Source organism: Gouania willdenowi, chromosome 1 (assembly GCF_900634775.1).
Source record: "Gouania willdenowi chromosome 1, fGouWil2.1, whole genome shotgun sequence".
Taxonomy (NCBI): Eukaryota; Metazoa; Chordata; class Actinopteri; order Blenniiformes; family Gobiesocidae; genus Gouania; species Gouania willdenowi.
Window position 1 is genome coordinate 23,464,218 of NC_041044.1, and position 12,805 is coordinate 23,477,022.

Consider the following 12,805-nt stretch of genomic DNA (forward strand, 5'->3'; position numbering starts at 1 on the left):
CAGGCTTTGAGTGCTGGCTGGACATAATGGGAAGGTGCTCATTTCACCTTTGTCAAGAATGTAGTCGATGGCCTCTGTGCCGAGTGTGTCGTAAAGTGGGACGGCCACCATGGAGTATGTGTAACAGGCCAGTTCTGAGATGGTCCACTGCACAGTCAATGTGATAAATGTTCAAACATTAACATTTCAACAGTTTTTGTCTGATTTCCAACAATCCTGTGAATAGCTTTCATCTCATTCACACTTCACTACCTTCCAATGCACATATACTCTTTGGTAAATTGTGTGTTTTCACTACTGGTGAACATAGGACAAGGTCTTAATGTTTAATACATGCATAGCAGGACACCATTTGTTTTACCTCCGGCCTGTTCTGGGAGAAAATGCCCACATATTTGTCTCCAGTGTGAGAGTGTCCTCTGTGGAGGAGGGCGGAGCCAAGGTTCTCTGCCCTGTCAGCCACCTGCACAAAGGAAGTATTTAAGACTGTTTGAAACACAAACCACATTGTTGAACGCTGTAAATCCACTCCTCACCTCCTTGTAGGACAGCCATTCGTACGGCTGGTTTGGTTTTCTTGATCCCAGACATGGACCATCATCTAAAGAAGGAGATCACGTTTAGTTTTTAACCTATGTCCAGAGGATTGTTACATTGTCTATTACATTAGAATGATGGTTCTTACTTGCTGAACATTGAGCATGAAAAACTGAAAACTTTAGTTTTCTTTGCACTCAAAGAAACTTTATTATGACTGTCCTAAAATATGTGATTGCACATTTTATGTTATTATTTCTTTAAACATTTTTAGTGTTTTTAAAAAGAAGGAAAATAACCACATTTTTAACTTTTCCAACAAATATTACACTTTTACCTATTTAGTTGTGATGGGGCTGAACATGGGGGGCGTGCTAAAGAAAAGGTTTAGGAACCACTGAATTAGAATATTTTATCTATTGCCCACCTTCTGAAAGCTTATGACAACAAATGAAAAATAAATTTTATTTATCAAAAATGTACTTTATCAAGGCCAAAAATGGGTAAAATAAATATAACCACAAGCAGGAAGAGCAATAAAGCTTTGCTTCTGCATAGACGCGTCCCTCGGTGAACCTCTACGCAGTTGAACTATGTCCATTCATTTTCAGACCCGCTTGTTCCTGTTTCTCAGGGTCGCGGGGGTCTGCGGTGCCTATCTCCAGCTCACCCTGGGCGCTAGGCAGGGGTACACCCTGGACAGGGTGCCAATCTATCGCAGGGCAACACAGACACAGACAACCATACACACTTGCCATCACTCCAATGGACAAACCTAACCGTCATGTTTTTGGATTGTGGGAGGAAGCTGGAGTACCCGGAGGAAACCCACGCAGCACGGAAAGAACATGTGAACTAATATGTAAATAAAGCATTTTAACAATAACTTTTCCTATTTCCACGTCCGAGATATTCTTAGTGGAAATCTTTGTGGTTGAAACCAACTCTATCCTTAATACTTCCACCATTAGATCAAGAACAATTTTCTGTTCTCATGAAGTACGTTTGGCCGCCGATTGTCCGTGATCATGGAAAACAAATTTAAATCCCGGTATTCACTCCCTAAAACGGAAATATCTTATTCTTTTTTATTTTAGAATTGGCAATATGACACAGCTTATACCCTCACATGCATGTTTTGAGACCATACCACACATTTAAAGTAAATGCGTAGAAAGGAGAAAAATATCTAAATGACACAGACTGAACCTTTATCTAACATAGACAAATGAAGCCAATAAAGCCAATAACGTGTGACTTACAGTATGTCACAGAGTGGACATTACATTGACATAAAATAAAATAAAATATCCTTTTTTGCAATTTGCAGAGTTTCAGCAGCAGCAGCTAAATGGGAAGATATATATACATGGGCCTCGATATACATATTTCTCCAGGAATATTGTAAATGTATTGGAAAACTACCATTAAATGCAGTAAATGCCAGTAGAAACAAAGGGAAAAGTTGATGAAACGGGAATGAAAATTTGAAAGCTGAAACACGAGATGAACTCACTCGATACTCGGAGGCCTCTCATGAACACCTCATACATTGTCCGGGCATCACTGTAGTAGTGAGTCATGTTGTCATTGCTGTCGTTCAGGACCGATCGTCGGGCATGTTCATCACCCTGCAGGAAAAAATGAAAAGGACATTTTCTTCTACACAACCTTTACCACCATACTGTATGTGTTACCAAGATCAATACTTCAATTCAAGCGAACACAAGGTCATCTAGATTTCAAATGTTGCAAATGTTATATTTCTTGAAAAGGACAGTGTATGCATTATGCGATATGTATCTTCAAATATGATGCAGAGTAGTTGGACAGGGAAACCTTTGAAACTGGATGTTTAAAGGAGAGGAGCGACAAGAACACAAATTAGACTCACCGGGATTTCAATGGACTGCTGCATGAGATCACAGGGAGGTGTGAGGGCCTTTGGACGGGTGGCAAACCAGTAGGTAGTGATGGCTGCAAACGCTCCTACACCCATGAGTGCATTTGTGGGCAATGCTCGCACATACTGCCGGACGTCATCCAGCTCGGGCATCCGAAGCTGTCTCAGGACATCCTGAGCCTGCATAGCTCCTCTGTACCGACCCTGCCAGGAAACAGAGAGAAATGCAAGATTAAAAGAAGTCATTCAACTTACAGTTATCTGTGCTTTGTTGTTCTTTATGTGGTCTCTAATGGTTTGCTTAGCTGTGTTTAGCATAGGGCTTTGTAGATAATTTGTAGATAAAAACACACACACACACAGTTTTTTTGGACTTTTTCGCATTTCGTCCTTGTGGGTTACCGTAGCTCGATGTGAGCCTTCCGTTCGTTTGTTTACATGTGTTTACCCATTGAGTACGCAATATGTGTGCCACAGATGTTTAAAGTTTTATTCACACTTATGCTGAGATGCTAAGGGAAGAATTTATTTTTTTTTTTTATTATAATGTTATATGTTGTAAAATACATGTACAGTGGGACAAAAAAGTATTTAGTCAGCCACCAATTGTGCAAGTTCTCTCACTTAAAAAGATGAGCGAGGCCTGTAATTTTCATCATAGGTATACCTCAACTATGAGAGACAAAATGAGAAGAAAAAATATCCAGAAAATCACATTGGAGGGAGTTGAAAGTCCGTGTTGCCCAGCGACAGCCCAAAACATCACTGCTCTAGAAATCTGCATGGAGGAATGGGCCAAAATACCAGCAACAGTGTGTGAAGACTTACAGAAAACATTTGAGCTACGTATGTCATTGCCAACAAAGGGTACATTACAAAGTATTGAGATGATCTTTTGTTATTGACCAAATAATTTTCAAATTCATTGATTAAAAATCCTACAATGTGATTTTCTGGATTTTTTTCCCTTATTTTGTCTCATAGTTGAGGTATACCTATGATGAAAATTACAGGTCTATCTCATCTTTTTAAGTGGGAGTACGTGGACAATTGGTGTCTGACTAAATACTTTTTTGCCCCACTGTACATGTAGTTATCTGATTTCTTAATCAGAAAATTCACGCTACTGTGATGTTGCTGTTGCACTTTTGCTTAAACCTGGGTTAAAGCTTGAAATAGTTGAATGACAGAACCTCATTTACTTTTTATTTAGGGATTGTTCGATGCATTTTAACTCTTGTGGACAATCATAGCAATAAAGTTGCACTTTTTACAATATATTTGATGTCTGCAGTCTTTTTAAGTGCATTGAAAGAAAAAAAATATATTGAATCGAAACTCAAATTTTTCTTTAAGAAATCTGAAATTTTTTTTTTAGGCAAAATCGCCCAGCCCTAGTTTAGCATGTTCAGGTCAGACGCTGCTGCTGCTTGCAGTAAGGAGACGCTAACGAGGTGGTCACTGATGCGTTCATCTTTTCACTGCTAACAATCACATCCTCACTGTACCATCAGAGTTATAGTGCATTAAAAACAAGCTGCGTGGTTTTACCGGTCAATTTGCAGAGGATTAAAAAGTGAGCTGTGAACACTAACTGAGCATACTTAGGGTGATCATTTGATCAGCTGTTCTTCACCCATTCAGCCTGAGTGCAGCCCGATCCCAGTATGAAAGCAACCTTCCGCTAACATCACTAATTTCAGTTTTCTTTTGAATGACCTGAAGTCAGATATTTTTTTTAATAAATTAGGATAGTCTACCATAGGATAATATCACTGGGAATGATTTTGTTAAAATATGCAGAAAAAAAGCATTATTTTGACAGGTCTGTTCAACAAGCAAAGCCATTTAAAACCTTAAAGCCAACACCACAGCAGAACTATCTCAGTATCATATGCATTTTCAAATTTTTTATTAATACATACAATTTATTTTTGCTTTTGTTTGTGTTTCACTGCAAACCTAAATGTTTTGATAAGATTTGGCTTGTTTCTTTCACTGTTCATACATTGTCTTTTGTCTCATTTCATAAATAGCAGGTTGAACTACATATAAAGGCTCTAAATGTGAGCTAACAACATTACAAAAAGCAGTTTTACAAACCAATAAATAAGCACCCAGTGAGCTGTCTGTGTCATTAGACTTGATTTAATAAAAATGCATGACTATCACAGGAAATCCCATTAACTTATATTAGATTATGTCCCTCATTTCACTTTGTGTTATGCACAAGTGGAAGATGCACTGTGCTGTGCAGCAGCTGCGCAGGAAGGAAACATGACTCTGCTCCCATTTTCTGATCACAAGTGAGTGTGGTCATGGTACACTAAGAACACACAACACTGGGGTGTTTGTTTAACAGGGAATGAGACACATTAATGCTTTAGGATGGTTTGGAAATAACTAACTGGGCTGAAATCTTCCTTCAAACCCAGGATATACAGTATGGTGCCTCTGCTCAAATTTTAATGCAGCAAATATAGAGAGTGTGTTGGCGGCGTCAGCCTGCAGCTAAAAAAAATTATTCTAACTCAGTTTAAATGTACATAATCAGCAGACGCTCTAAAAAGTTATACTCCATATTGTTCAGCTTGCAGTTTGAATAGATTTCAATATAAAGAAAGGCAGTAGCAATGCTTTTTATCCTTCATCATTCCCTGTTTGCTCCTGTTCAAGCATGCAGGTGAAAACGTTTGACCTCCGGGTGGGAAGGTCACAGCCCTGAAGGTAAATGAATACATGATCGAGCTCAGACTAGAGGTAACAATTGACTTCTCACCCACTTCTATTATTAACACCACCCATGACAAATGGGGCTGACACAAAGTTAAACAAAGTACTTATGAGACTCCACTAACTGTTATTCACACACTTCACAAACATAACTAAATATTAGAGAAAAATTTACAATTCAGAAGCATAAACCTGTCTAAGACGTGTATTACTATCCAATCACAGAGTACTGATAAAAAATGCCTTTAAATAGTATGAAAGTAGCATAAAAGGATGAAACACTTAAAATTTAAAGCTGCCTACTTTTGCTTAACCTGGTGTACATGCTTTATCATCTCTGAGATAGAAATGTCCCACCACTGATGACTCAGCATAAGGACAATCTTAGTTGCAGCTGGACAGATTCCCAGAAGCCTCAGTGCTAATATTTAGCAGACTAAAACATGAATAATATCCATACTCACAGATCCACAGCGCGCACAGGCAGAAAGGCCGAGGCTGTGTCCACAGCGAAGCTCTGGAGTTGTCTGAAAGGCCCCGTGCTGCGGCCGTCACTATTAGAAGGATCACACTGACCTCCAATAGACCTCTGAGGTTCTCACAACTATGAATAGCAGAAACACGCCCCTCTCAAACAGAAACACAGACGCATGAGACTCTAGAGTCCACTCACTGGATCAAAGTTCAGCCAACAGGTTGGTTAAGGCCCACAGGACACAGCCCAGTCAATCCATTACCTCATGTGTCTGTCACTACAAGTAGTTGTAAAAAGTCATCAGTCATGTTTTTATGCCACAATTTGTTATCACGCTTTATCTGGACATGGTGAGAGTAATTCTAGTGTTTCCAAACATCCAGGCTAACAACTGGAATATTATCAGATTGTTTTGAATAGATAATGCCAGGCTATTTGTCTTTAAAACCACATCCCAGACTATACAAGAACATTATAATACAAGACAACTTAACATACCAAAACACAAACAATAGCACGTGGGTCGAATGGTTTGTGACTGCAGTGAATGATTTATTGCTTGGTTGGAATGTCAGCATAGCACAATAAAGGTATCAGTGCTTATTGTATGACCGAAAATCTATATAACAGTATTTATCAAAATTATAACGGTTTCACGATGACGGTATGTTTTTGGTTTTAAGCACGATATGTTACAGCTATGATGTTATTTTCTAATGATTTATAACAGGGTTTCTCAAATGGGGGTACGCGATGGCACTACAGGGAGTACTTGAGGGAGAAAGAGGAAAATAGCCATACAAAAGCATTAAAAATATGGGATTTTATTATTTTTATTTTTAGTTAAAAATAATGATTATAACTATATTGATAGAAATAGTCTTGATTAGAACATGAACTGAAAATACAAAGGTCAGTGTTGGTCCCATACCAGGTGGGAGATGACTGGAAATTATAAAAACTTTCAAAACAAATCTATTCAGGAGGTTTCAAAATTTACTTATATACAAAGTTAGATTCTTTAAAATGTGTGTTATCACTCATTTATTTAAATTATTTTTAATTTATTTAAATAACGGGGTACTTGAATTTAGAAATAGTAGACAGGTGGTCCTTGGTCCAAAAAAGAACCACTGATTTAGAAAATAATCACTGCAATAAATTAGCTGGGAATGACCTATTTTATAGTCATAAGGAGTGAATATTATAGTAAAATGATGATGCATTGTTTTTCCCTCCAGACTCTGACATACTGAAGACACGCTCTACCCTCCACTGTTGTTGTTGTTCTTCTAGTAGATCAGATGCAGCAGAGGCATGTTGTTGCTGCCCCCACAGGTCAGCAAATAAGAGTGTGTGGAACATAATTAAACAGCCTGGTGTAGAGCAAGGGTTCTCAATATGCGGCCCCCAGTTTGCATCTGGATATTTGCAGACTCTGAGCATGTGACTCCTTCACATGTGTGTTTTGGTTTGGTCAGCTGGTGCAAACGGACTGTCATGTCTGTATATACTGTATATATGTCAGGTATACAGTATATCCCTATGCTTCACAGTTGTGTGATGCGTTCAATGTCCGGCAGTGGTTGAAACCTCTTTGGTTACAGGCCTGCGGCAGACTGGGTTCATTTGAGTAAGAAAACTCCTGCGTCCATCCTTAGGTGGGGTCCTTCATGCCCAAGCCTGTTTCCCCTAATGGTCCAAAACCCGGATATATTAGAGGGTTGTGTGCATTGGGCTGAAATACATGCTATTGCTTTTGAAGAGGTTCATTAATTAATTGATATTTTTCCACAAGTCGGAGCCCAGATTGAAGAACGAAAAAATACCAAATGAGCATTTGCATCAATGTCTCCGCCAGACCATTACACCAAGTGTGCCAAAGTTCAAAGTATTGGCGACAGACACAAGATGCACTTGCTCTCATTAAACAGCAGTGTCGTTATGACATTGTGATATATTTGGTGGATTTTTTGTTAAACTAAAATAGATGTTTTAGTTTTATTTTAGCTTGATCATTTTTGATTCATGAGAACAGCAATGTATATTTTCTCCTTTCTTGGACATCAGTTGTTTTTTTTTTTTTGTTTTTTTAAGGTTCCTTATTAATCACTATTTTAATATACAAGTTTGGTATAGATATTGTTTTGGTTAGTTTTTTGTTGTTTTGAACAAAAATGATATTTTGCTATTTTTACATTATCATGACTTGTAGCTTGAACAAATAAAATGTATCATTAATTTTATTATTATTATTATTATTATTATTATTATTATATCATAACACAAATTTAATTAAAAAAATTCTGTGTGGACCTTTAAGATTTGTATTTGAGCACACCTGCTGTAGCGTGTGTTTTTTTAATGTCATGACCATATATTAGCTGTGTGGTTCTAATTTTAGACTACCATGATTTGTCAGTCTGACAATGGCATTTTAAGTTTTTGTAAGAAAAGTCTTATTCATAATGGTTTATTTTTCTATATTCAATTTAAAACCTGATAAGCTCAACAGACAGTCAGACAAATTTAAATGTAATAATGTTGTTGCTGTTAATAATAATAAAGGTAAAAAATCTGTTGCAAATCATTGTTTCGTATCGACCTGCAAACTCATTGTCGTGTATCGGATCTTTTCGGTTTTTTTTCATTCTGCCACATTTGAGTTTGGCCTCTCACTCACTGCCATGTGCGTCTGTAGACTTCTGCTAATTCAACAGCTGTCGTGACAGCAGTCTCTTCACTCTGCCACCTACAGACTGTTTGTTTATGCACTAAAGCTATCAAACACGTTACATTTTTCACTAGCTGCTTTGCTCTTTCAAGGAAAGCGGGAATAATAACACCAAAACAAAAGGTAGCCACTAGTGCAGCCAAGGAGTTTGTGATTTTCAAGAGGGTTTTGTTTTGCAGCGTTGTTTAACAACCATCAGTTTACTGCAAATTCAGAGGGCTGTGTTCAAATGTATTCATGCTACAACTACATGAAAAAGTATTTGCCCTCTTGCCGCTTTCTGGCAATCTGAGTACAGTTTCACTGGTGACACCCAGGCTTGATTACCGCTATATAACCTGTCAGGCAAGATCTCAAAAGGAAATATGATCTGAAGAAGTTTAAGAACAAATGAGAAACAAAGAGATTGAAATCTATCAGTCTGGAAAAGGCTGCAATGCCATTTCCAAGGCTTTGGGACAACAGTAAAACATGTTTAGAGCCATTATCCACAAATGGAGAAAACTTGGAACAGTGGTGAACCTTCCCAGGAGTGGTCGAGGATTCCCTCCCCCAGGCGACCCAGCCAGGGTTGATCAAGCCCCAGCTTGTGCCCAGGGAGCGCTACCCTACATGCCTCTCCTCTCCTCTTCTGATCCACTGTCTTTTTGAGATTTTAGAATTGATTTGATAATTCAGAACATGTGAGATAAATATCGAAAAAAAAAAATTTCAGGAATAAGGAAGAAGGCTAATCCTTTAAACAGAGAAAAAGGTACCTTATCATCAAATTATTAATTTCGAGAAGGGCCTGCATTTAAAAAAAAAAAAAGCAACCCAAAAAGAACAAAAAATACAATTTAATACCAAATCTAAAAATGTTGCTGATTCCATACGTTTTTAAACAAGTGTCACAATAAAATTCTACACAATACATGAAGACATTCCATGAAAGGTTTTTGTTGAATTACATAAAACTGAAAAAAAGCTTTAGTGTCCCATACAGTGTGAACACATTCATTCAGACAGACAGTAGCAGGCACATGCCATTGGTGTCATGCTTGGCCTCGAGTTGTTAGAGGCGAAAGGTTTTTGTACGTCACACCCCTCTCACCCACCTCCTCTCTCCGTACTTGGCCTGTTACGATGACGAGCCAATGGCAGCACTGGCTTGTCAGTCACCCCACTGGCCGGCACACAAACACAAGACAGTGGAAAAAGCAGAGAGGCCAGCAGGTTTGCTTGACACAGCAGATATCTGAAGAGGAGCTGGCAACAGGCTGATTACAACTGTACCGTTTCCTGCTGGAGTCTGCGCTCAACAGCTAGCAATCAACCAAGGCACAAATCTCAGCTGAGTTCTTCTAAAGCTTTTCAATTCCTCCAAAGTCTCACAGTAAAGTGACATCTACCACTGAGCTGCTGGTCTGCTGCCTACGTGTCAAATGAAAATATTTAACATGCAATATGAAATGAGCTTGGATCTTTTCACTCGTAAAAGCATCTTTTTTTCAGCTACTGAGGCATCTGTCTAATGTAGAATACAGTTTATTATGAACATCTGAAACAGAGCTAAATAAACAGGGTTTTAAGAGCAAGTGATTAAATTGCATGTACGGATCCAACAGAACTGTCATCAAATAAAAAGAGGGAAAGATGTTCAGGATGATAATCCTAAGGCGGGAAATTACTTCTCAATTGACCTTTCGCAAAAGCCCCGCCCCCTTCTTTACTTTTGGGCTGTCAGACATTTTCCTGAATTGCTCTGGAATGATCTGCCAGTGCACTTTAGTGACTCTTTTTGGAGCAATACCTGCACAATATCCTCCAGATCCAGGCAAAAGGGGTTACATTATGCAGTGGATGGATATATTCAACATATTAAAACAAACAACAAACTATTGAAGCGATTCACCGAATAGCCGCAGCAGTAGCAGCTCAAGCTGGCCTTTTTTTCTTCTTCTTTTTACCTTGTTTACCTATATATTTCATTCTTAGTGTGTTCCTTTATTTCTTTCAAGCATGAACGCTAGGGCTGGGCGGTATGACCAAAAATGCAAATCAAGGTATTTTTCAAAATTCTAACCATTTCATGATTAATTTTTTTTCATGCATAAACAGGTGTTCACAGCGTTTTCTACTGGTTGAGAGATGAATTATTGCAGTAGGTTGACTTAGGATGGTCTATTTTACTGTCATGATGAGTGAATATTGTAGAATAATTCCACACTAGTAGTAATACAAGTTTGCAGCAGCAGCCCAATGGCTCTTTGCCGTGCTAGCTTGGCTTTAGCATTAGCTTGATTTCTAGCTTTAAATGCTGCATACTCAGTGGTGTGGTGGTTTATTATGGTGAAAAAGGTTGCATTCTGTTTGCAGCTCCACCCGGACTCCTTTCCGCGTTATAGGATTTACAAATTGCGATCCTATGCTCTTTTGTGTATTACTGCCAAATTGCCGACATGTTGTTCTCCTGTAGCAGAGGCATGCGCACGCAAGCAAATGCAGCTTCACAGCTTTCAATTGTGTCTTTCATATCCATTTACACGTATGATTTACAACGAAACTAACACCAGAGCGCTATTGTTTACGTTCCTATTTAGAAGGGTCTGGTTTGAAACGTGGCGCAGCGTAAAGTTCCAAAAGTTGTGTAATCAAACACAAAAATAATAAAAATTCATATCATAACAAAGATATATTCCGGTATTCAGTATGAACCGGTATTGCCGCCCAGCCATAATAGACGCCCAAACAGACCCAAACAGAGATAACGGTTCGCTAAAAAAGAAGTACATTCAACGAGCCCATTCAAAGACATGCCATATTTGATATTCCAGACCTGAGACATTCATGTTTCATATATTTCAGAACTGGTATTAAAATGAAAATACAATTTAAAGGCAACCTTAACGCTGTCTTCATCTCTATATTTGTAGGTGACCCCCATTCCGCCAAACACATGCTCTGCTCAGTAACGAGGACGACATTATTTTGTAACCTCAAATACCTTCAGATGCGAGTTGTTGCACGTGCGATTTAACTGTTCCACAACAGAACTAGTTCAAACTTGTCTCCAGCATGCCATAGAAAAAAACTAAACACAGACACATGCTGAACCCTGATAATGACTTGCCACGTTGTTAGACAATGACTAATCCATTTACTTCTGCACTATTTTGATTTAGTCAGCTACTCAAAATGAATTAATAAATTATTACTTTCACAAATAGCACAGCTGATGAAAGAAATTCAAACAAAAGCATCAATATGATCCTGTGTGACGGCCTTTACATGGAATGGCAATGTATCATATAGCACTGGGACGCCCCGAGGAATATGAAACCGGTTTTTCTTGATGTGATCGAAGAATGAGGCTGAAATTACAAAGAGTGCTTGTGCTTAATTTGCTGAGAAATGGGGTGATTTCCGATCATGATGCTTCACTGTGATTGAAGCAATGGTCCAACCATCAGGCTCATCCACCAACAGCCACAGTAAACGCCTACTATTCAGGACGCAACGCCTGACCTTGCATGAGACAACCACGCTCAGAATGGCAGGTCCCGACCACGCCACTGAAACTGCACACTGCTGGTCACATGGGCACACCACGGAACAATTTACCAGCCACGGGTGGAGGATGGGAATTGGGACAAAGGGCATCTACTCTTCTGTACTGCATTGGAACACGAAGCCTTCACAGAGCAGTTCAAAGGTTGATCTGATATTCTGATAAAAATCTAAAAGAAATAGTAAGCAAATTCAACTAAAAATAGCTGTTTGTTTAATCAAAACTTTAAAATATCTGTATATTTTTCAGCATTAAACACCGATTCCAAGTGAAACCAATGAAACGAATGCACAAATCAACAACACAGAAGGCATTGCTTCACAGAACAGAAGTGAATGTAGTACTTGACCACTAAAATGTGGCCTGTTGCATGTGATGTCTGTGACAGGAAGAACAAGCTACCATGTGGGTAAAATCATCATTCCTCATGACCTCAGCACAAAAAAAAGGCTTTTTTTCAGGTTAAAAAACACTTCTCCTAAGTACTCTTGCCTAGAGCTGGGCAATATAGCAATATATAGAGATTTTCTCATACACTAAATAGAAAAAAACATTATTGTTTACAGGAAATAGCTTTTATTTTACAGCTTATTTTGTGTTAAAATAATAGTTTTAAGGGTCCCTACTAGGGTTGTCACGATACTAGAATTTCAAACTTGATATCAATACTCAGAAAAAAAACTTGATACTTGAAACCATTTTCGATACCACGGTAGGGCTAAGCGTGATGGGCTTTTTCTAATATCTTGATATATATAAGTTATATCACGATATTCGATGTATATCTCGATATCTTGCCCTTGCCTTGAGATGAAGCTTTGCCGCATACAATCAAACTAGAATGGCATTACTCGATATATATTGATGTTTTCT

General features: G+C 38.4%; 1 protein-coding gene across 3 annotated transcripts in view; it reads right to left on the reverse strand.

The window, feature by feature from the left end:
* The window catches only part of acsl1a (acyl-CoA synthetase long chain family member 1a), a 36,175-nt gene that overhangs the window by 13,476 nt on the left and 9,894 nt on the right, over positions 1 to 12,805 (reverse strand). For 2 of the 3 annotated variants that reach the window (XM_028471492.1, XM_028471633.1), the window contains exons 1-6: positions 5,638 to 5,788; positions 2,432 to 2,644; positions 2,054 to 2,168; positions 537 to 601; positions 362 to 463; positions 48 to 147 (exon numbers count right to left, since the gene is read on the reverse strand). In XM_028471492.1, the coding sequence (XP_028327293.1) occupies positions 48 to 147; positions 362 to 463; positions 537 to 601; positions 2,054 to 2,168; positions 2,432 to 2,626 (577 nt within the window). In that variant the 5' untranslated portion in view covers positions 2,627 to 2,644; positions 5,638 to 5,788. Of the gene's footprint in view, positions 1 to 47; positions 148 to 361; positions 464 to 536; positions 602 to 2,053; positions 2,169 to 2,431; positions 2,645 to 5,637; positions 5,789 to 12,805 lie in introns of those variants that run through there. The other variant, XM_028471562.1, reaches the window with a different exon arrangement.